Source organism: Danio aesculapii, chromosome 23 (assembly GCF_903798145.1).
Source record: "Danio aesculapii chromosome 23, fDanAes4.1, whole genome shotgun sequence".
Classification (NCBI taxonomy): Eukaryota; Metazoa; Chordata; class Actinopteri; order Cypriniformes; family Danionidae; genus Danio; species Danio aesculapii.
In genome coordinates, this window is record NC_079457.1 from 2,504,198 (window position 1) to 2,529,197 (window position 25,000).

At 37.5% G+C, this 25,000-nt stretch overlaps 2 protein-coding genes and 1 long non-coding RNA gene across 3 annotated transcripts in view; 1 reads left to right on the forward strand and 2 right to left on the reverse strand.

Moving 5' to 3' along the window:
- Positions 1–8,316, reverse strand: part of mepceb (methylphosphate capping enzyme b) — a 36,063-nt gene extending 27,747 nt beyond the window's left edge. The window contains exon 1 of the mRNA XM_056448771.1: positions 8,232–8,316. The gene's annotated coding sequence lies outside the window, so the exon portion shown is untranslated. The remainder of the gene's footprint in view (positions 1–8,231) is intronic.
- The window catches only part of zgc:158659 (uncharacterized protein LOC791141 homolog), a 46,690-nt gene that overhangs the window by 2,743 nt on the left and 18,947 nt on the right, over positions 1–25,000 (forward strand). Inside the window, exons 2-10 of the mRNA XM_056448770.1 lie at positions 8,162–8,378; positions 10,470–10,632; positions 14,741–14,950; positions 17,119–17,369; positions 19,217–19,468; positions 21,068–21,153; positions 23,463–23,568; positions 23,848–24,000; positions 24,585–24,716. Coding sequence (XP_056304745.1) covers positions 8,190–8,378; positions 10,470–10,632; positions 14,741–14,950; positions 17,119–17,369; positions 19,217–19,468; positions 21,068–21,153; positions 23,463–23,568; positions 23,848–24,000; positions 24,585–24,716 — 1,542 coding nt within the window. The 5' untranslated portion in view covers positions 8,162–8,189. The remainder of the gene's footprint in view (positions 1–8,161; positions 8,379–10,469; positions 10,633–14,740; positions 14,951–17,118; positions 17,370–19,216; positions 19,469–21,067; positions 21,154–23,462; positions 23,569–23,847; positions 24,001–24,584; positions 24,717–25,000) is intronic.
- Positions 19,351–25,000, reverse strand: part of LOC130216875 (uncharacterized) — an 11,421-nt gene continuing 5,771 nt past the window's right edge. The window contains exons 4-5 of the long non-coding RNA XR_008835837.1: positions 23,832–24,002; positions 19,351–19,425 (exon numbers count right to left, since the gene is read on the reverse strand). This is a non-coding gene — a long non-coding RNA (uncharacterized LOC130216875). The remainder of the gene's footprint in view (positions 19,426–23,831; positions 24,003–25,000) is intronic.

The window sequence follows — 25,000 nt, forward strand, 5'->3', positions numbered from 1 at the left end:
TTATTCTGTTCATCAACATTTATTAAACGTAAAAAAAGTGAAATTGTTAAATATGTACTTATTAAATATTTATTTATTATTTATTGATGCAAATGCCCTTCCAGCCGTAACCCATCTCTGGAAAACACCCACACACACTCATTCACTACGGAAACCCACACATGCAAACTCCACACAGAATTGCCAACTGACCCAGTCGAGGCTCGAACCAGCGACCTTCTGGCTGTGAGGCGACAGCACTGCCTACTATGCCACAGTGTCGCCCCAATAATAATAATTGAAGGATTGTGACTCTGAAGACCGGAGTAATGAAGCTGAAAAATTCATCTTTAAATCACTGGAATAAATGATTAAATTAAATTATAAAGTACTTTTGAACGGTTATTTTATAGTGCAATAACATTTCACAATTTTATAATGATACTGTATTTCTGATTAAATAAATGCAGCCTTGGTGAACAGGAGAAGCTTATTTTAAAGCATTTAAACATCATACTGACCCCAAACTTTTGACCGGTAGTGTATATATGAAGAGTTTAGATGCAGAACCTCTATGCGCCGTCTGACATTTTCTGCTAAAATTAGTCTTTTTTTCTCAGGCTGTTGTGTGTAGTTACAGTAATTTTACTCGTAGTGCAAATAATAGGTTATTTTCATTGCCTTTAAAGTGGAATAATTCACATAAACATACAAGGTTAAGAAAAATGAAGAAAATTTTCCGACGGCACGTAGAGGTTTGTGAGGTTTTGAGGGGGGTTAGGGTAATTAGACAAGTTATTGATAACGATGGTTTGTTCTGTAGACTATCAAGCTTAGAGGGGCTAATAATTTTGACCTTAAAATGGTTCATAAAAAATTAAAAACTGCTTTTATTCTAGCCAAAATAAAACAAATAAAACTTTCTCCAAAAGAAAAAATATTATCAGACATACTGTGAAAATTTCCTGAATCTGTTCAACATATTTTGGGAAATATAAAAAAAAAAAATTCAAAGGGGGGGCTAATAATTCTGACTTCAGCTGATTATATATATATATATATATATATATATATATATATATATATATATATATATATAATACTCTATATGAATATATAAACATAATGCAGCAGGTTTGTCTACACTATAGTTTTATAAAATATTTACTATAATAATGAATAAAAAAACCCTAAATAATGTCATATTGTCATAATTATGGGGCGACGCGGTGGCACAGTGGGTATAGCGCTGTTGCTTAACAGCAAGAAGGTCGTTTCCCCTACAGTCTAAAGACATGTGCTGTAGGTGAAATGGGTAAGCTAAATTGTCCGTAGTGTATGTATGTATGTATGTGTGTGTATGGGTGTTTCCCAGTGATAGGTTGCGGCTGGAAGGGCGTAACACATATGCAGGAAAAGTTGGCGGCTCAATCCGCTGGGGTGACTCCTGATTAATAAAGGGACTAAGCCGAAAACAAAATGAATGAATGAATGTCATAATTGTTATTTATAATAATTAAGCATAAAAATTAAGTAACAGTTAATGTCATATTGTCATGCAGAATAACAGATCTTTGTCAAATATAAACAACTTAATAACTATATATATATATACACATTTCATTGAAAAACATGATCCAACATACTTGAATAGTGTATATATATATATATATATATATATATATATATATATATATATATATATATGTTTTAAGTAAAATGTAAAGTGCTTCAAAGTAAAGTGTTTGCTTTAAAATTGAAAATAACTTTAGTGAATAAATAATAAAAAGCTTCTTGCTTGAAGTATGGTGGCAAATATGTTATATTTCAAGGTATTCATCTTTTAAAATGTCATTAAATGATTCTTGTTCTACATACTTTGAACATGTAAATTACTGTAACATTGTAATGGCTGTCTTGATGGGTAAAATGGATGAGAGTCATTTATTTTTAACTATAAAGTACATTTTGACATAAACGTAAAATAAACATACAGCTTTAAAGTTTTACAATCAACTTAAAATCCAAATTGTCGTATTTTAAATGTAAATTTAGCTGATGTTGTATTAATATGTGACCCTTAAATATGAATTAATGATCAGTTATATACTTATTAATTAATGAATAACATATTAAGTAAATATGTTGCATGCAATAGCCAAAAACACATTAGGCTATATACTTCAAAACGATAGACTTTTAAGGGTCCCGTGAAATTAAAATAATGTTTTTTTAGATGTTTGTATTTTAGTTTTAAAGATATAAATGTGCTAATAATAATAATCTTAATAATAAATATCTTCAAAAATATAAAAACTGTTATAATATTGTAATCTTTTCTTTTACAATAACTTTTTAATTGAATTTAAATGTATTACCTTTGTATTCCTAAACATGTTAGTTGACCAAACTCCTATTTTAATGGATATAACTGTTTAATATGTAATATATTTTAAAATATATAATTAAAATATTCATTTTCAAAAAGGGGTATACATATTTATGTTAGTTGCATCTCAGTCAAATATTAATAGTAGCTATCATTATAATAAACGCGTAATTTATTCAGCTTTCAGTTGATGTCGTCTATAAATCTCTCCCTTTTTTATTTAATTGACACTGACGAATGTATTTATGGTGCCACGGTCACATATTAATACATAATAGTGTTTAATGTTGCCTGACAATACTTCATATTTCATATTTCTTAAATTGCTGACAGTTCATGCGCGTTCCCGTTATGAGCGCACTCCCGCACGCTGGATTCATTGTTCTCCGGTAACGGGACAGACAGAGATAGAGAGGGAGAAAGAGAGAGAGAGATACTGACCGGTAGACAACACCGATAATAATGATGATGATGATGGTTTTATTGTGCTGACATCATCATACCGGAGCTCTTCACTTTCTGACGGGTCACCGGGCGCCGGTCAGCGCGATGCGGGCGTGACAGGTGGGTTTGTGTCGGTTAAAATCATCTTCTTTGTTCGATATTTGTCTTTCTGAGGGGTTATTATCAATATAATCATCTACAGAAATGTATATTAGTATTATATCGCTGTATATAATCATACGCCCTCACTGTGTGGCGCGAATATTTCTCTGTCGGTAAAGTGAAGTCGTTTATCGTGTCATAAACATCACGCTTGTCTTTTGTTTTGAAATCATATTTTACCGGTGCCGGTTACGGTCGCGCGCATCAGGAAAGCGCGTTCACTGAGACAACAACAGTATGTTCTGTCACGGATTATTTACGGAGAATCTATCATAATTGATTTCATGTCGTTATTAATTCGTATTTACATATACTCGTATACTCGGTTTTATATCAATCTCGCTTTGTTTTGTTGAATATTTTATTGTTATATTCGCTATGGTTTTAGTGAAGCACTCTATATTTCTGTCTTGGTGTATATTTGCAGTGTTTACATGTTTATTGTGAATGTCATCGCAAATGTTTTGTGCGTCGCGCGCCCTTGCGTCCACGCGCTGCGCGTGCTCGCATGCGCGCGCCCTCCGCTCTGATCAGGACAAAAGACCTGCAATATCACTTCATAGGAAATTATATAAAGATCAACGAGTGATTCTATTTTTGTTCAGAGATGTTTTATGAAAAGCTTAATACTGGGTTTAAACTGGCTGATGATAGCTTAAGTAATGTGCTTGTCAGCTCTATTTAACCTTGTAAAGCCTGGAATATGAGGTCATAGTCATAAACACTTTTGTTTTTGTTTTAATTGGAAGAGTTTTTTGTGGAAACTTTACAGTTTATATATATTTTAAGATGTAATTTGTTTTTAATTTGTATTATACTTGGTCTATTAGGCTTTTTGGCTCTTTTAGTGAGAATGTGAAAAGTGGAAAAGCTCTGTTTTATTTAGAAAGTAAAATTATTTTGATCTGATGCTGATATTTATATGGACTAGATCAATTTCTGACACTTTTAATGTAAATCGGTGATATACTAGTACTGGGAAACACCCAAACACACTGTGGAGGAAACTGGAGCACCCAGAGGAAACCCACACTAACACAGAGAGAACATGCAAACTCCACACAGAAACGCTAACTTACCCAGTTGAGACTCGAACCAGTAACCTTCTTACTGTTGCTAACCAATGAGCTACCGCACCGTCATGATGAATATAATGAACAAATAAACCTTCCTCAAAGACCTGAGATGTTTTAGAGGCTGGAGAAGATCAATCCACCACTGAGGAACAGAGAAAGTAAATGTTCTGGAAATGGTTCCTCAAAAGCCTGACGATCATATTTGACTCATTATTTGTCACCAAAAAATTAAATGCTCACCTTAATAAAATAACATTCGGTAAAATAATAAATTAATGGTCTATCATGCTTTTTGGCTCAGTAGTATCACATAGTGAGAATGTGAAAAGTGGAAAAGCTCTGTTTTATTTAGAAAGTAAAATTATTTTGATCTGATGCTGATATTTATATGGACTAGATCAGTTTCTGACAGTTTGAATGTAAATCGGTGAGATTTGTATAAATGCAAGCAAACATGTACATAATATAAATCAGTCACTGCTCTATATCTTTAACAATAGGTCTTAGCAAGATTTATTCATTCATTCAATTGCCTTCATCAAGGGTCGCCACAGCGGAATGAACCGATAACTTATCCAGCATACGTTTTACACAGCGGATGCCCTTCCAGCCGCAACTAAGTACTGGGAAACACCCATACACACTCATTCACACACACACACTCATACACAATGGCTAATTTAGTTTATTCAATTCCCCTATAGTGCATGTGGTTGGCCTGTGGGGGAAACCGGAGCACCAGGAGGAAACCCACGCCAACACAGGGAGAACATGCAAACACAGAAACGCCAACTGACCCAGCCAGGACTTGAACCAGCAACTCTCTTGCTTTGAGGCGATCATGCTACCCACTGCGCCACCATGGTGGCCCATTTTAACATTTAATTAGTTTCAAATTGTGTACTATACTTGGTCTATTAGCTTTTTTGTCATATAGTGAGAATGTATAAAAAGTGGAAAAGCTCCGTTTTATTTAGAAAGTAAAATTATTTATATGGACTAGATCAGTTTCTGACACTTTGAATGTAAATCGGTGAGATTTGTAGAACTGCAAGCAGATATTTACACAATATAAATATCATTCACAGCTCTGTATCTTTAATAATATGTCTTAGTAAGATGTTGTTTTAAAAAACGTATTGTTAAGAACAAAGGGTTGTCCCTTTAAAACATAATGCAATGCAATAAAGTGATGATGAGCGAAAAATTAACAAAGAATAGACGCATACGCTTGACATTTGAGCTAAAAGGGGAAAAACATATATATAAATAATGATATAAAAATAAAAATGCACCAAGCGAAGCTTTTATATTTTTTGTTTTGCATTTAATTTCTTCTTTTCTTCCTTTTTTTTGGGCAAATTCTATGTATTTGTCAACCAAAACAATATTACGGCATATCTATTATTATTATCCATCATTTTATTGATTAATTATGTAATACAACATTTAAAACCATTTGTTTTCAGTTTACATTTTCATTATTTTGAGCTTTTAGGATGAGTAGGCTATAAAATATCTACTTTTATTTATTCATGAAGAAAAGATGAGCAGAGTCTGTGCATTTCTTTTCTCAGTTACCAACAAATGAAGCTTTGATTGATTTTCTTTAAAGTGAAAACACTAAAACGGCACTTCTGTGCTTGAACAGCAAAATATGAACAAAATAATATTTACAAATAGGCTAAAATATGAACAAAACACACCAGATATGTTTGTTATGGTTATATTTTTGACAGATAAATTGCAGTTGTTTACCCATCGATAACTGTCTGTGACCCTATAAAGATATTGGAGGTCTCAAAAAAGCACTAATTTTAATGGAAACAGATTCAGTTTTGTCAGGTTTAGCGTGTAGGCTTAATGATTTGTATTACTGCGCACTGTCCAACATGTTTACACAAATGTTATGCTACTAATCTGTACCAAATGAAACAACAACCCCCAACAAGCTACGCTCATTCACTCATTCGGCTTAGTCCCTTTGTTTATCCGGGGTCGCCACTATTCTAGCATATATTTTACAAGGCAGATACCCTTCCAGCTGCAACCCAGCACTGGGAAACACCCATACACTCTCACATTCACACACACTCATACACTACGGCCAATTTTGTTCAGCAATTCCCCTATTGCGCATGTGTTTGGACTGTGGGGGAGCACCTGGAGGAGTGCACGGGGAGAACATGCAAACTTCACATGGAATCGCCAAACTGTCCCAGCTGGGACTTGAACCAAAGACCTTCTTGCTGTGATGGCACAGTGCTAACCACTGAGCCACTGCATCGTCATGATGACATAATAAACAAGTAAACCTTCCTCAATGATCTGAGATCTTTAAGAGGCTGGAGAAGATCATTCTACCACTGAGGAACAGAGAAGGTAAAGGTTCTGGAAATGGTTCCTCAAAAGCCTGATGATCATATTTGACTCATTATTTGTCACAAAAAAAATCAATCGCTCACCCTAATAAAATAATAATCCGGTAAAATATTGAACCAGTGGTGGGTGGCACGGTGGCTCAGTGGTTCACACTGTCGCCTCAAGCGAAAAGGCGCTGGTTCGAGTCCCGGATGGGTCAGTTGGCATTTCTGTGTGGAGTTTGCATGTTCTCCCCATGTTGGCGTGGGTTTCCTCCGGATGCTCCGGTTTCCCCCACAGTCCAAACACATGCACTGTAGGGGAATTGATGAACTGAATTGGCCATAGTGTATGAGTGTGTGTGTGAATGAGAGCGCATGGGTGCTTACCAGTACTGTGTAAAACATATGCTGGATAAGTTGGTGGTTCATTCCGCTGTGGCAACCCCTGATGAATAAAGAGACCAAGTCGAAGGAAAATGAATGAATGAATGAACCAGTGGTGCTATTTAATGACACTGTTTTCTCTCTGTGTGTGTGTGTGTGTGTGTGTGGACTGGCGGATTAACCATATGGACAAATAAAAAAAATAATAAAGTTGGGCACCAACACTCAACAACAAAACAAAAATACTGTTATTTCGGCCAAATTTGGGGTAATATGTGGACAAAATGTTTTAAAATTTAATTTAAGGACCATAATTAAGGTCAATTTGTGCGTACTATTTTATGCTTATTTTGCAAGATACTAGTATTCATATATAGTATTCAAAGATTTAACTAGGTTATTATGTTAACTAGGGCGACGCAGTGGCGCAGTAGGTAGTGCTGTCGCCTCACAGCAAGAAGGTTTCCCCCACAGTCCAAAGACATGCGGTACAGGTGAATTGGGTAGGCTAAATCGTCCATAGTGAATGATTGTGTATGGATGTTTCCCAGAGATGGGTTGCAGCTGGAGGGGCATCCGCTGCGTAAAACAAGTGCTGGATAAGTTTGCGGTTCATTCCGCTGTGGGGACCCCGGATTAACAAAGTGACTAAGCCGAAAAGAAAATGAATGAATGAATGATGTTAACTAGGCAAATTAGGCATGTCATTGGACAAAAGTGGTTCATTCTGTAGTTCATCTTTAAGGAAGCTGCAAATAATATCGACATTAAAATTTGTTTACATTTGTGTAAAACTGACTTCATTCCATATACTTATTCCGCATACTACAACCAATTGAAATCAGAATTATTCGCCTGCTGTGATTTTTCAAATATTTCCTAAATGATGTTTAACAGATTCAGGAAATTTTCACAGTATTTCCTCTAATATTTTTTCTTCTGGAGAAAGTCTTATTTGTTTTATTTCAGCTAGAATAAAAGCAGTTTTTAATTGTTTTAAAGCCATTTTAAGGTCAATATTATTAGCCCCTTTAAGTAATATTAGTTTTGGATAGTCTCCAAAACAAACCACTGTTATACAATGACTTGCCTAATTACCCTAACTTTACCCTAATTAACCTAGTTAAGCCTTTAAATGTCACTTTAAGCTGTATAGAAGTGTCTTGAAGAATATCTAGTCTAATATTATTTACTGTCATCATGACAAAGAGAAAATAAATCAGTTATTAGAGATGAAAACTATTAAAACTATTATGATTAGAAATGTGTTGAAGAAATCTGCTCTCTGTTAAACAGAGATTGGGGGGAAACATAATTCAGGAGGGCTGTTAATTCTGACTTCATCTGTATATGTGTGTGTGCAGGTGTTGAGTGTGTGTGTTAGTGGACAGCATGGCTCCTCGGCCATCCTCAGGGGAGTTATGGGGGCTTCACCTGATGCCTCCTCGTATCCTGGTGGACTGCTGTTTGCCCAACGGGATCCTGGTCAGTCTGGAGTGTCTGAGAGAAGCTCCGCTGACCAGCATTAAACAGCAGCTCTTTAGCGAGGCCAGAAAATACCCACTCTACCACCTGCTGCAGGTACACAAACACGCACACAACACATTTTATGTTTATATGGAAAAGATGTTCATGCATATAATCGTGTGCTTGACTGATGTGTTTGGCGCCATCTACTGGTGCTTATCTATACAGTCGCAGGTCAGATTTTCCGCTTATTAATGCTGAAAACGATTATTATTTTTGCTAATTATTATTTTATTTCAGTTAGTTTTTCAGCGACTGTTTTTAGTTTTTATTCATTGTGATTTTAAATTTTATTTCAGTTTATGACGATTTTGACCAATAGTTTTAGCTTTGACTAAAGTAACCTCGACTAGCCTGAGCCCTCTCTGAATGCCCTCTGATTGCCAAAGTTATAACACATTTTATGTTTATATAGAAAATATACAGTAATTATGCATGTAATCTTGTGCTTGACTGATGTGTTTGGCGCCATCTACTGGTGTTTCTCTAAACAGGTCGCAGGTCAGATTTTCCGCTTCAAAACGAGCGCTTATTAATTCTGAAAACAATTATTATTTTTGCAAATAATTTTTTTATTTCAGTTAGTTTTTCAGCGACTGTTTATAGTTTTTATTCATTGTGACTTTAAATTTAATTTCAGTTTATGACGATTTTTTGCCCTCTCTGAATGCCCTCTGATTGCCAAAGTTAAAACACATTTTTTGTTTATATAGAAAATATACAGTAATTATGCATATTATCTTGTGCTTGACTGATGTGTTTGGCGCCATCTACTGGTGACTTTCCGCTTCAAAACGAGTGCTTATTAATTCTGAAAACAATTATTATTTTTGCAAATCATTATTTTATTTCAGTTACTTTTTCAGCGACTGTTCTTAGCTTTCATTCATGGTGATTTTTAATTTTATTTCAGTTAATAAAAACATTTTTGACCAATAGTTTTAGTGTTTGTTAACTAAAATAACCTCGACTTGCCTGAGCACGCTCTGAATGCCCTCTGATTGGCATGTTATAGCATGTTTTATGTTTATTTAGAAAATATAATAGGGTATATGCCGAGCTAGTGTTGTTCCCACACTGATAAACTTCCGGTGACCTGTTATTGTGAGTTTTTTCCATCTTATACGGTTCCTTTTACAGCATCAATGTTGTAATGTAATTAAAATACATTCAGTTAAACAGACTTTGACATTCATTTAGTTGCTCGAGCGTCAAACGAGACAAAAAGCCGTTTACTCGCACGCGCCTGTCAGAATCGGCAGGCTAGCGCAGCAGCTCAGAATATACTGGGGTAAAATAAATGCTCATATTATAAAGACATGGCAGGGGGAAATGTAATTTAATGCAGTGCTTCTTGTACAATCTGAGACCCACTTTATATCAGATATCACTCATCCAGTGGAGATCGCTGATTTTTAAAAAAACCAGACCTTAAACGCGCCGATTTTGCATTGGCATACAATTCACCAGAAACGATTATTTCAGGCTACTTGCAAATTAAAAGTCCCATTAGCATGCTTCGACATGTACCCCATTATGCATATAATCTAGTGCTTGACTGATGTGTTTGGCGCCATCTACTGGTGTTTTTCTACACCATGGAAAATAATGAATAAAAATAAATACAAGTTATGCAAGCCAGGCTAGCAAATTGAAATATAAAAATAAAAGTACCTCAGATATCTGGTGCTTGTTTAAAATAATTAGTGCTGTTTTTATTTCACTACCCTGATTGCGGCTGCTATCAGTGATTAGATTGATTACACGAGCTGGATTCACTGGTCAGATGCGCTAGAAACACACACTGGGGACACCTGCTGGTTACAAGGGGCAAATGCAGAAAGAAAAGCATAAGCTAAACAAACAAATCGCTAAAGTCACTGTTTGATTAGATAGATTATTGCATGACAGAACCAGTGCTTATTAACAATTAATGATTATTATTTTTGCAAATCATTATTTTATTTCAGTTAGGTTTTAGTGACTGTTCCTACTTTCAGTTAGTTTTAGTTTTTCATTTATTGTTATATTTTTTTACAATTTTATTTTAGTTAATGAAAATGTATTTTGATTAATAGTTTTAGTTTTTGATTACTAAAATAACCTTGACTTGCCTGCTCTGAATGCCCTCTGATTGGCCCACAGGAGGAGTCGTGCTACATCTTTGTCGGCGTGACGCAGGAGGCCGAAAGGGAAGAGTTTTACGATGAAACCCGACGGCTGTGTGATCTTCGTCTTTTTCACCCCATCCTGAAGGTCATCGAGCCACTGGGAAACAGGGAGGAGAAAATACTCAACAGGGAGATCGGTAAGAGTCAGGACACAATCCCACCAAACACCACAACTATGAAGATAACAATAAAGACATCTTTCTAAAAGCTGAACTGAATGTAAACAGCAGAGATCAGGCCACAGCTATAATAATAAAGGTGTAGAGAAACATTATCTTAGAGATCACTTTCACAATGATTTTTGATAATAAACATTAAAACACATTGAAATGCATAGAATTTTAAAGGGCTTACGCAATTTAAAGCTACAGATGACAATGTGGAGAAGCTCTGCTTGATGTTTAACCCTCTTTTTGAAGATTATTTACAGATTTATCTTATTATTACAGATAATCTCAGAAACAATTGATTATACCATGGGAAATAATGATAACAAATACATATAAGTTATGCAAGCCAGGCTAGCAAATTGAAGTATAAAATAAAAGTACGTCAAGTATCCGGTGCTAGTTTCAGCGTCTTTGTGTTTCTTCCTTTAAAAATGCTAAGGGAAAATAACCAGTGTTGTTTTTATTCCACTACACTGACTGATGGATAAATGCACTGCTTGACGAGATAGATTACACGAGCTGGATTCACTGGTTTAATTTGCTAGAAACACACACTGAAGACACCTAAATGCAGAAAGAAAAGCATAAACTAACAGTAAACAGATCATTATCCTTTATCCGCATGGATGCAAATCTATTTTTTATATTTATAGTTAGCATGCTTGGTGTGAATGGGCCTTTAGAATGATAACTATAATGATAACCACATTAGCATTTAAGGGATAGTTCACCCAAAACTGAAATTTGAAAAATGGTTTCATATCTTTACAATATAATACTTGCAATACTTACAAATATAAAATAGAAATTTAAACAATCATTTAAAAAGGTTATTAATATACAAACTCTGGAAAATAGGTCAACAGCACAACTATAACAATAGTAATGACACAGAGATTGCAATCACATTAAAAAATTGAAAAATGAATAAAATCTTTTTTATGGTCTTAAAGGGCACATAGGTTACCCCTTTTTTCATATTTAATATAAGTCTTTTGTGTCCCCAGAATGTGTCTGTAAAGTTTCAGCTCAAAACACCCATCAGATTATTTATTATAGCTGTTTGAAGTGTCTGTATTATAGCTGGAAAAAAGGTTTTGCTGTTTTTTTTGTACTGGGCCTTTAAGGCTAGTCCTCCCCGCCCACCGTTCCCACGTGCCTGTCAGCAATCGCCGCCCTCGGCTGCCTCAGGAAGCAGATATCTCATAACATGTGTGAGAAATACTACAGTAAGAACTTTAATAATCAGTATTTGATGCAATTTTTTGTGGATTTGCAACAATGAGTCACACACAATGTCATTACAAAGTTCACGCACACACACAGTGCAGACACACACACACAGAGAGAGAGACAGCGCGTTAAGCTTTGCACTCGTTTTGCATGCATATGTGTCATGATACAGGTTAATCTTCACTTCTGTATGGATATCTGTTATGTTAATGAACAAAATAAACCTGATTTAACGTCCACAAACCGGGATTGAAGCGTCTTTCTTTATAATTGTTCTGACACGTGGCTGTGCTGATGAAGTGAAGCTGAAGTGAATCGCTGTAATTCATTAAACACATGCTCTGTTTTAAAACATGTTAAACTTGTGAAACTCACTCTTGATCTCGTTTGATGATGATTGATGATCCTAGTGAACTGAACACACCTTTTAATCCCGGCTGCTTTGCGCTCGTCCTGTCTTGTTGATATGATTATACACGTGACTACCGGACATGTTAATGCGCACAGCTGTCAATCAACATTGGTGGGCGGGGGGGGGGGGGGGGGGGGGGGGGGGGGGGGACCGCACTCCTACGTAAAGTTGTGGTCGGTTTGAACACCGCTCCAATTGGGCCACCGTTTTTATGTTGTTATATTTGAAAAAAAGGACTGGGTGTGTTTATATCACCCCAATATGACGCTCTATACACTATACTTACACACATATCTGTCCAAACAGCTTGAAAAGTAGATTTTTCACCATAGGTGCCCTTTAAATCTTGATGAGTTTCTGTCTTCTGTTGAACACAAAACAAGATATTCTGAAGAATGATGCCATTGACATCCACAGTAGAACCAAATATACAATGTATGTCAATGACTGTTTTATTCTTCCAAATATCTGGTTTTGTGTTCAACAGAAGACAGAAACTCCTCAAGATTTAAGACCACTTTATTCATTTTTCATTTTTTGGTCTCATGTGATTGCAATCTCTGTGTTATTATTTTTGTTATAGTTGTGCTGTTGACTTATTTTCCAGAGTTTGTATATTAATCAACTTTTAAATGAGTGTTTAAGCTTCTATTTTATATTGTAAGTATTGCTTTCGGTGGGAACAACCCTTTGCTCTGAAAACATAAGCAACTCTTTAAATAAGATCTTATTCCCCTGTGATTCAAATAAACTTTTCTGTAGCATATACCATTTCTGTTGCTCATACAGGCCCGGATTGGCTAATCGGGAGGACCGGGAGAATTCCCGGTCGGCCAGTCTGTTTTTTTGGCCGCGAGGGTCGGTGTCCCTAGCTGCCTGCACTCTCAGCAGTCACACTTTTTTCATTTATTCATTTATTTGACCATAGCCTTACTCTTTTTATTTATTTATTTGACCATAGCCTCACTCTTTTTATTAATACATTTGACCATAGTCTTACTCTTTTTATTAATACATTTGACCATAGTCTTACTCTTTTTATTAATACATTTGACCATAGTCTTACTCTTTTTATTAATACATTTGACCATAGCTTCACTATTTTTATTCATTATTTTGCAGAGCAAAATGCAGCCTGCAAGTTAATAACAATGTAACTATCATTCGACCCCAAAAAGAGGCACCTTAGTGAAAATAAGAATTCAAATAATCAATATTAATGACCTGCTCGATGAAAATCTGATGATTCGCTACATTAATAAATCTGACATAACTTGATCAGAAATCTAAAAAGGGGACAAAAATATTAAGCCATCAATAGAAAGTAATACTGTGGTTAAAAGAGTCTCGCAGATAACAATGCAATACTTATATGTTGTTCCAAACGCACCAGCACAACAGTGTCGTAGTGGTCTAGTGGTCAGCACGTTGAGTTATGATGCTGCTGACCCGAGTTTGAACCTCACCTGAATAAATTATTATTATTTTCATTTTTCATTTTTAATGTTAAGGCATATAATATTGTTTAGGTTACTTATATAGGTGTACATATTTTATTTAGATTTTTTGTGTGACCATCGTTACAAAGGACTAGATATCTATAACAAATTTAGCACAGATTATATATTCAGATATTGCAGGAAAGGACATTGTGATGTTTTAAAGAATAGTGTTGGCTAACCTTTAATGTTCTCATATTTATGAAAAACATTTGAAGCAGCTGTTTCCTTGAAAAAGACGTGATAGTGTCATTAGAAACTGAATTGGAAATGACCTTATTTTAATATAGTCAGTCGTGAACTGAGGTGGGCCAGTCAGGGTTGAAACTCCAGGGCTGAAAAGGGGTCCCACTCCAGCCCTGTTTCCATCTAGTGTTAAATGTTAGCGACATCTTAATATAATTAATCTGTATGTACAATGTTAGTCGCCCTGCTTCACTCATATTCTCTGACCTCATGGCTCTGCTTAAAGAACATTTATTAAATGGCCCATGCCCTAATAAAGGTGCCACTTTCTGTGTAAAAAGCACATGTTGCTCAGACAACTCTGTTTTCCTCTTAGCACATAGTCGCCACCATAGTGTTGGAGATTTAGCTACCCTTTAACGTTTTCATATTTATCAAAAACATTTGAAGTTCTAAATCAGCTGTTTCCTTGAAAAAGACGTGATAGTGATATTAGAAACTGAGTTGGAAATGATGTTATTTTAATATAGTCAGTCGTGAACTGAATTGGGCCGGTCTAAGGAGTCCCACTCCGGCATACTCTAGCAAACAAAAGTTTGTTGGTTTAATTCCCAGGGAAAGTCATAATGCATAAAATGTGTACCTTTAATGCAATGCAATCTGATTTGGATGAAAATGTCTGGTGAATGGATTAATGTAACCTTTTATAAGATGAATAAAACATGTGACGTACATGTGTGTTCAGGTTTCGCCATAGGGATGCCCATCTGTGAGTTTGAGCTGGTGAAGGACCCGGAGGTGCAGGATTTCCGCAGGAACATTCTGAGCGTGTGCAGGGAGGCGGTGGAGGAGCGCGAGGGTGGAGGTGCACACACACAGGCACTGTACGTCTACCCGCCCAATGTGGAGTCCTCGCCCGACCTGCCCCAACACATATACAGCAAACTCGACAAAGGTGCGTCTGTGTCTTTTTAACAGCAGATGGAGCTCTAGGCTAGTGTTTAACAGCACATGGTGCTCTAGGCTAGTGTTTAACAGCAGATGGTGCTCTAGTCTAGTGATTAACAGCAGATGGTGCTCTAGGCTAGTGTTTAACAGCAGATGGTGCTCTAGTCTAGTGATTAACAGCAGATGGAGCTCTAGGCTAGTGTTTAACAGCACATGGTGCTCTAGGCTAGTGTTTAACAGCAGATGGTGCTCTAGTCTAGTGATTAACAGCAGATGGTGCTCTAGTCTAGTGTTTAACAGCAGATGGTGCTCTAGGCTAGTGTTTAACAGCAGATGGTGCTCTAGTCTAGTGATTAACAGCAGATGGTGCTCTAGGCTAGTGTTTAACAGCAGATGGTGCTCTAGGCTAGTGTTTAACAGCAGATGGTGCTCTAGTCTAGTGTTTAACAGCAGATGGTGCTCTAGGCTAGTGTTTAACAGCAGATGGTGCTCTAGGCTAGTGTTTAACAGCAGATGGTGCTCTAGCCTAGTGTTTAACAGCAGACGGCGCTCTAGGCTAGTGTTTAACAGCAGATGGCGCTCTAGGCTAGTGTTTAACAGCAGACGGTGCTCTAGGCTAGTGTTTAACAGCAGATGGCGCTCTAGGCTAGTGTTTAACAGCAGATGGAGCTCTAGGCTAGTGTTTAACAGCAGATGGCGCTCTAGGCTAGTGTTTAACAGCAGAAGGCACTCTTTAACAGCAGAAGGTGCTCTAGGCTAGTGTTCAACAGCAGAAGGTGCTCTAGGCTAGTGTTCAACAGCAGAAGGCACTCTTTAACAGCAGAAGGTGCTCTAGGCCAGTGTTTCCCAACCCTGTTCCTGGAGGCACACCAACAGTACATATTTTGGATGTCTCCCTTTTCTGACCCATTAACTTCAGGTGTTGGAGTCTCTTCTGATGTTATGATAAGTTGATTCAGGTGTGTTTGATTAGGGAGAGGTTGAAAATGTGTACTGTTGGTGTGCCTTCAGGAACAGGGTTGGGAAACACTGCTCTAGGCTAGTGTTTAACAGAAGATGGTGCTCTAGGCTAGTTTTAACAGCAGATGGCGCTCTAGGCTAGTGTTTAACAGCAGATGATGCTCTAGGCTAGTTTTAACAGCAGATGATGCTCTAGGCTAGTTTTAACAGCAGACGGCGCTCTAGGCTAGTGTTTAACAGCAGATGATGCTCTAGGCTAGTTTTAACAGCAGATGATGCTCTAGGCTAGTGTTTAACAGCAGAATGCGCTCTAGGCTAGTTTTAACAGCAGATGGCGCTCTAGACTAGGGTTTAACAGCAGAAGGCACTCTTTAACAGCAGATGTCGCTCTAGACTAGTGTTTAACAGCAGACGGCGCTCTAGGCTAGTTTTAACAGCAGATGTTGCTCTAGGCTAGTGTTTAACAGCAGATGATGCTCTAGGCTAGTTTTAACAGCAGATGTTGCTCTAGGCTAGTGTTTAACAGCAGATGATGCTCTAGGCTAGTTTTAACAGCAGATGTTGCTCTAGGCTAGTGTTTAACAGCAGACGGCGCTCTAGGCTAGTGTTTAACAGCAGATGATGCTCTAGACTAGTTTTAACAGCAGATGTTGCTCTAGGCTAGTGTTTAACAGCAGACGGCGCTCTAGGCTAGTGTTTAACAGCAGATGATGCTCTAGACTAGTTTTAACAGCAGATGATGCTCTAGGCTAGTTTTAACAGCAGATGGCGCTCTAGGCTAGTTTTAACAGCAGATGGCGCTCTAGGCTAGGGTTTAACAGCAGAAGGCACTCTTTAACAGCAGATGGTGCTCTAGGCTAACAGAAGAGGACGCTCTAGGTTAGAGTTTAGTAGAAGATGATGCTCTAGACTAGTGTTTAACAGCATACTCAAGCGCATCAAATGAACAGCTAATGAGAAGAGGGGCGGGGCGTGTCAGACACTAGAGAGCATTTGATTACATGAGGTGGCGTTAAAAAAAATCACTGATCCATTTAGGTGGAAGTGACAATTTTTTGAATTTTGACACTGTTTTAGACATACTAAATGATACTAACATCTAAAAAAAAACGTTATTTTAATTGAATGGCACCTTTAACATGTACACATTTCCTCACTATCATCTTCTGTTATTAAATTCCAATATTACCTGTGTGTGTGTGTGTGTCTCTGCAGGCCGTCTGATCGTGACCATCTGGGTGATTGTGTCTCCCTCCAACTCCAAGCAGAAATACACACTCAAGATTGCGCACGACTCTCTCCCGGAGCAGCTGATCGCAGAAGCCATCCGCAAGAAGACACGCAGCATGCATCTGTCAGCGCAGCAGCTGCGTCTCTGTGTGCAGGAATATCAAGGCCAGTATATACTCAAAGTCTGCGGATGCGACGAATACTTCCTGGAGAAATACCCTCTCAGCCAGTATAAGGTGTGTGTGTGTGTTTTTAACTCTACTCTGCATGTTAATGATAGGATTTATGAATGCATTAGTAAATGTTAAAGTCCACATGAACTGGAAGCTGTTTTAATCATATTGTGACCAAGTGTGCCACACGATTTTGAGTGAAGGTCCCGGCCGCTAGATCGCCCTCTGGGGGCTGGCTGCAGTACAAGTCATAAACCCCGCCTCCTCAGTGTTAATGAATGAGACTTGAACCCAAACAAAAAAATTAATTACACTAGCATTAAAATGTCCCGAAAGATGGTTTTGGTCAATTAAGGCACTGGCTATCATGCTGATATAGCTGCAGATCTTCATTTTTGTGTATGTTTTTAGCCAGTAATTTAATGCTATAAAAATGGGGCGTGTCATTGTGATTGACAGTTGTGATTGACAGCTTCTTTAAGCAGACCGTCGGAGCTTCGGGAGGAGATTGAAGTGTTATTATTCCATTTCTGTGTTAATTTACCTTGATAAAATGAGTTCAGCAGTAAACTATAGTTTCTGACATACAGGATCTGGTGGAACACTGGTTATTCAGTAAAGTGAGGGCTGATGTACGCTGATATATGCCTAACCATGACGGGGAAAATACAGGTGATCGTTATCTAGCAGTAATTCTCTATATGGGTCTGAAATAATAATTAGGAAGACAAAACTAATGTTAGCCTATGTCCTCATTGATCTCCTGTGAAGTTATTTGAAGTTGATTTAAAGGACGTCTCTGACATTTTGAGTTTCGACATGTTATTAAGTCAAAGTCAGCTTTATTTTCAATTCAACCACATGGACAGGACATGCAGAGAATCAAAATTACGTTACTCTCAGACCCTAGGTGCCTAACATATAATATTAATACAGAAAGGAGAGTTTTAGAAAGTATTTACAATAAATTATAATTAATTATACTTAAAATTTTATCTAAAAATATACATAAAATGCAATCTAAAAGTATACGTAAAAAATAAAGATTTGTAAACAATATAATTTCACTTAAGGGCATATGGCAATGAGTGCAAACCAGAGTTGTGCAGATGTAAGACAGTATATAGTGCAAAAAGGCTTGTAAACATGATAATTATGATAAAGTTAATCTACTGAATTTACTGAATTTGTGTATATTAATGTTCTAGAAACCGAATCTTACATAACAAATAGAGCTGTAAATGTTGTATTATTATATACACCATTTACCGTTTGCTTTTTATTTGAAAACACCTACTAAACATTAAAATGAAGGTAAAATGAAGGTAAATTCCTCTTTTCCACATATTAAGGCATCAAATTAAGCAAATGAAAATAGAGGTAAACATAATAAACACTATAGAAGTGCTGTTTAGCAGCTGATAGACATCAGTTGATGTATTAATACTGCTATATATCCTGTTCAGTGTTTCCTCTAGGATTTTTTCCAGCTGTGGCGGCAGACTCTGTTGAGCATTTTACACAGATCTTCCAACTACATGTGGCGTTATTTAATTGGCAAATGTTGTGAGCGCAGTATTACAAGTCGAGACAAACTATTGTTTTACTCTTAATGACATGCACAGATAAACTGTTCACCACAAAACTAGCAATGTGAGCTAACTAAATCAACATGGTTAGTTTGATTTTTACTTTAAACTGTGATTATTAATAAATGCTGTACAAGTATTGTTCTGTATTAGCTCATGTTAGTGAATACATTAACTAACATGAACTAATGCAATCTTATAGTAGAGTGCGAGCAATTTTGATTCTCATACTTCTGATTAGCCAATCCTTGCCTGTGATGATGATATGATGCTGAAGATAATGAAGATGATGATGATGCTGATGTGTCTGTGTGTGTGCAGTACATCAGGAGCTGCATCACGCTGTGCCGTCTGCCTCATCTGATGCTGGTCAGTAAGGACAGTCTGTACAGTCAACTTCCCTCCAGTGGGTTCATGGCTCCGTCATACAGCCGCCGGACGCCCCAGCCCAGCCCCTGTCCTGGCGGAGGAGACCCCGGATCCCCGCGCTCCCTCTGGGCCTTCAACACACACATGAGAGTGCGGCTGCTCTGCGCAACATACGTCAACGTCAACATCAGAGACATAGACAAGGTCAGACACACACACAGAGACTCAAAGTACAGCCCAAATCGATTGTTTTGTTCCGAAACAGGAATTAAAATTGGACTCCGGGTGCTCCGGTTTCCCCCACAGTCCAAACACATGCCGTACAGGTGAATTGGGAAGGCTAAATTGTCTGTAGTGTTTGAGTGTGAGTGAGTGTGTTTGGATGTTTCCCAGAGGCTGGAAGGGCATCCGCTGTGTAAAACATGTGCTGGATAAGTTGGCGGTTCATTCCGCTGTGGCGACCCTGGATTAATAAAGGGACTAAGCCGAAAAGAAAATGAATGAATGAACATTAACTAGAACAGAAAGAGCACAAAGGCCATTTCACAATACACAGCATGTCGGACACAACACAATACAATATCGTCAGAAAAGCGTAAGAAAAAATAGATAAATAATTTATGGAGAAGCGTGTAGTCTCCACAACTCAATGTACGCCAAACCAATCCAGCCCGCAAAGAGTTACAAGTCAGCATCACTAATGTAAAGCCTTATTGGATCCAGATTGGATTTTCCATATCTTTTGTCTGTTTGCCAACCCATATCTCAATTCCAAAGTTCGTTTCAGGATTCCACTAAGTTGTCATACGATGAGAAATGAGACATCATCGGCTCTATTTTAACCATCTAGGTGCAAAGTCTAAAGCTCATAGCGTAAAAGCATTAAGAGCATGTCCGAATCCACTTTTGCTGTTTTAAGCACAGAAAAATACGCTCTGCGCCCGGCGCATGGTCTAACAGGGTTGTGCTTATTCTCTTAATGAGTTCTGGGTGTGTTTTGAGCATAACGTGCATTAAACCAATCAGAGTCTCGTCTCTCATTCCCTTTAAGAGTCAGTTGTGTTGCTCCATGGCGTATTTGCTATCTACATATATACATGTATATGTAAAAACTGAACACTTCACTAGCGAGAAAACAGTTAAACAGAGCATCTGCAGTATGAGGATAAAGAACGAGCCTCCTCCATTCAGCCTCTTTACTTTACTCCTTTACTTTACTCCTTTACTTTGGGGGAGTAAGGAAACGGTGGAAACTCACTCCACTGAAGATATCCATTAGCCTACATGTTTAATCTCCTTTGTTAAGCACAAAGACTTGTTTAAAACTATTTCTAAATTTAGTTTTAATTTCCAGCAAATGAATAAATGAACAATAATAATGAAGTGTGGTCAAAACACTGAGTTATATCCAAACACACGTCCTGTTCTTATGCTCCATATGGTGATGCAGACCTAAGCGCCTTAACACAACTCTATTTCAGACCAGCACACACAAGAGTCCACAAAGTGGCACAAATGGATTTGCTATTTAAACGACGTGATGCAAAATGTGAAAATTACTGTTGCGCTGGTCTGAAAATAGCAACAAATCGCACTAAACACATCTTCCACCTTAATAATCATAATTATGATTTTTCCCATAATCGAGCAGCCCTAGTGAAAATGCACTCGGTTTCTTTTGAGGGTTGTGTTTAGAGATAGGGTTGGGGAGGGCCATAGAAAACACAGTTTGTACAGTATTAAAACAATGGAAACCCATCAAATGTCCTCACAATTCACAAAAACACTTTTTGTGTGTCTCAGATCTACGTCAGAACAGGAATATATCACGGAGGAGAACCGCTGTGTGACAACGTCAATACTCAGAGAGTACCCTGTTCCAACCCAAGGTAACACACACACACATACAAAACGAAAAGATCACACAACACTGAAGATTGAAGTAACAATGCTGATATTTCAGTCACAGCAATAAATGACATTGTTAACACATATTCACATAGTAAACTTATTTTGACTCTATTTTCAGCACAAACGCAGCAGAGCTTTTATTATGACACGCGTCACTTACGTTTTTTCTGCTCGTGATCACATGGAGAAGAAGCAGCGCTGTTTTATCACACTAAATACCTTTTAGGCTTCTGTTATAACTAGGGCCAGACGGAATCTGCGGACGTTTTTTGCTATTTCTGCGGAGAATTTTGGTAAAAATCTGCGGATTTCTGTGTAACTATTTTGGGAGGATCATAACTAAAACTTTAATATGTGAAATAAAAAATATTATCTTTTAAACTTTTATTTAATGTTTAAATGCAAATCCAATTCACTTATTTGGTAAACAAAGCAAGTCTCTCATATAATATCTCTACTAAAAGACAGAAAATATTACTGTACAAACTGTATTGTACATAAATCAGATGACTTACATATTAGTCAATAATATTACTGTAGTTAATTTAAAAACTGAATAAATATAGATTTACACACATTTACACAAGTAAATAAACAGAATTAATGATGGGCTTAAAATCTGCGGAATTCTGCGGAAATCTGTGGAAAATCTGCAGAAATCTGTGGAAAATCTGTGGATATCTGTGGAAATCTGGAAAATCTGAGTAATTCTGTGGAAAATCTGTGGAATTCTGCGGAAATCTGTGGAAAATCTGTGGAGTTCTGCGGAAATCTGTGGAAAATCTGTGGAATTCTGCGGAAATCTGTGGAAAATCTGCGGAATTCTGCGGAAAATCTGTGAAATTCTGCAGAAATCTGTAGAAAATCTGCGGAATTCTGCGGAAAGCTGTGGAAAATCTGTGGAATTCTGCAGAAATCTGTGGAAAATCTGAGGAATTCTGCGGAAATCTGTGAAAAATCTATGGAAATCTGTGGAAAATCTGCATAATTCTGTGGAAATCTGTGGAAAATTTGCGCAATTCTGTGGAAATCTACAGAAATCTGTGGAAAATCTTTGGAATTCTGCGGAAAATCTGAGGAATTCTGCGTAAATCTGTGGAAAATCTGCGGAAATTTGTGGAAAATCTGCGGAAATTTGTGGAAAATCTGTGGAATTCTGCGCGCGCAAATTCCGTGTGGGCCAAGTTATAACACAGATCTGTGCAGTTGAATACATCACACAACATATTAAAGCCTTGCTGCTGATTCCCTTTCTTCTATAAAAGACAACAGAAATTGAGGACGCATGACATCAAAAGCATGAGCACACTCCATCTTACTAGTTTAAACTCATAATTTCTCAGAATTTCAACATGCTTTACAACCATTTGAGATAATATAAGACCAAAAGTCAACCAAATATATAACACCGTTCTAGTGGTTTTTGGATATTTTAATGAAATTATCAGTAACACTTCACTTGAAGGGGTGTTCATAAGACACCCTTTAATTAACTTTTTATAATCATGACATGACACATGCTTATATAACATCTGTTTTTAAGTGTCCTTTGCTCAGTTATGTCATTTTAAATGCAAAGATGACATTGTTTGTTATGACAACTTGACATAAATACATCACAAGCTTCAACTTGACCTTACCAAGACAACAACACTTGTCATAAATCTGTCATGAACATGACTGACATGAGGCCATTATAATTGTGTCATGAATACTTTTCTCATCACATTTTCACTGTATTTGTCATTAAAATGTCTCATTAAAAGTGTCGTTACTCTCTCAAATAATTTTTAACAGCATCATTAATATTCAATGATGACATTTTATTACCAAATTTAGCTTGTACCGCTGTAGTTGAGGTCAAAAATATATATTAATAACACTTAAAAAAAAATCATGACATATTTATAATGCCTCATGACAATCATGTTAATGATTGATTCAAGTAGTGTTGTCTTGGTAAAGTCAAGTTGTCACGACAAAGACTAAAACAGCTTGTGATGTATTTGTTTATGTCAAGTTGTCATAACAAATAATGTCATCTTTGCATTTAAAATGACATATCTGAGTGAAGGACACTTAATAACAGTTGTTATAAGCATGCATAAAATCTCATTCACATTCGTGATGTCTCAAATCGTGATTATAACAGTTTTATATAATGTTTAATGAAGTAAAGTGTCACCAAAACATCTTATTTTGTGCCTTTAGCTCAATATTTTGAGCCAATAATATTGACCCAACGCTGACACACACACCTGTCTTCTCTGTCATGTGACCCACACAGGTGGAACGAGTGGTTGTCATATGATATTTACCTGACGGACGTCCCGCGTTCTGCACGTCTCTGTCTGTCCATCTGCTCCGTCAAGGGCCGCAAGGGCGCCAAAGAGGTGATTTTTACCTTTCCTGACCCGTTATCTGTGTGTGTGTGTGTGTGTGTGTACAAATGTTAGGTGTAATTTGTTAGAAAGTAACTAGCAAATTACTTTAGGCCAATTGACTCCCCTTTCATTATGTTGGGGGCTGTTTTTGCCCCATTGACTTCCATTATAATCACATTTTTTGATTGCAAAGCAGAAGAGGACACAATATCCAATCTGTACACTAGAAACGTCATTACACCAATGGAGAGTCCCCGTAAAGATAGCTGTACCTGTGTGTGTGTGCAGGAACACTGTCCGCTGGCCTGGGGAAACATCAACCTCTTCGACTATAAGGACACGCTGGTCAGCGGTAAAGTGGCTTTGGGTTTGTGGCCGGTTCCTCACGGGCTGGAGGATCTGCTCAACCCCATCGGAGTGTCGGGGTCAAACCCAAACAAGGTCTGAAAACCAGAGATGCACCGAAATTAAAGTGCTAGTGCTAATGCTAGTAAACCTGTTGGCACTCGTACTCTGCATCGAAAAAATATACATGTTTAACCTTTCATCACTTTTAAAGGGGTGCTATTATGCAAAAGTCACTGTTATAAGGGGTTTAAACACAGTAGTGTGTCAGCAGCCTATGAATATGTGCAGCCTCTAATGGTAAACATGAATTAATTGTATTGTTTATAATCAGACTTGATCAAATCAGTCTGCAGAAGCACTTTGATTGACATTCTCCATTTGTATGTGTCATCAGAGGGGGAAAGCCCCGCCCACTAGTGGCCATCTCTCCCTCATTAGCATAGGAGGTTAGTCTTGTTTTTGAATCTGCCACTATGCTGACGCACAGGCATCTGTAGCTCCGCCCTCTTCTGAAAAGAGCTCAATCTCATTAGAATTTAAAGCGACAGTCAACAAAACACCACAATTAGGATCAAAGCCTGAAAGGGTCAGATTCAGAGAGATAGAGAACATTATCTGTGTGATATCTTGAGCTGAAACGCTAAACTTTGTGTGTGTGTGTGTGTGTGTGTGTGCAGGAGACGCCGTGTGTGGAATTGGAGTTCCCCTGGTTTAATCAGACGGTGGTGTTTCCTGACGAGCAGCAGATCGAGGAGCACGCTAACTGGAGCATCTCTCGTGAGCTGGGCTACAGCTACTGTCTGGGGCTGGTACACACAGATACACACACACACACACACACACACACACACACTTACACTCATTCATACCCACACACTCAATCATATGCACTTACACACATGCATGCTCACACACACTTACACACACACAGACAAATGGTCACACACAGTCTTTCATTCAAACCCACTTACGCACACACTCATTCATATACACTTACACACACACACGCACTCATATGCACTTACACACATTCTCACACACATTCATTTATGCGCACTCACACACACACATGGATATTTACATATGCACAGTT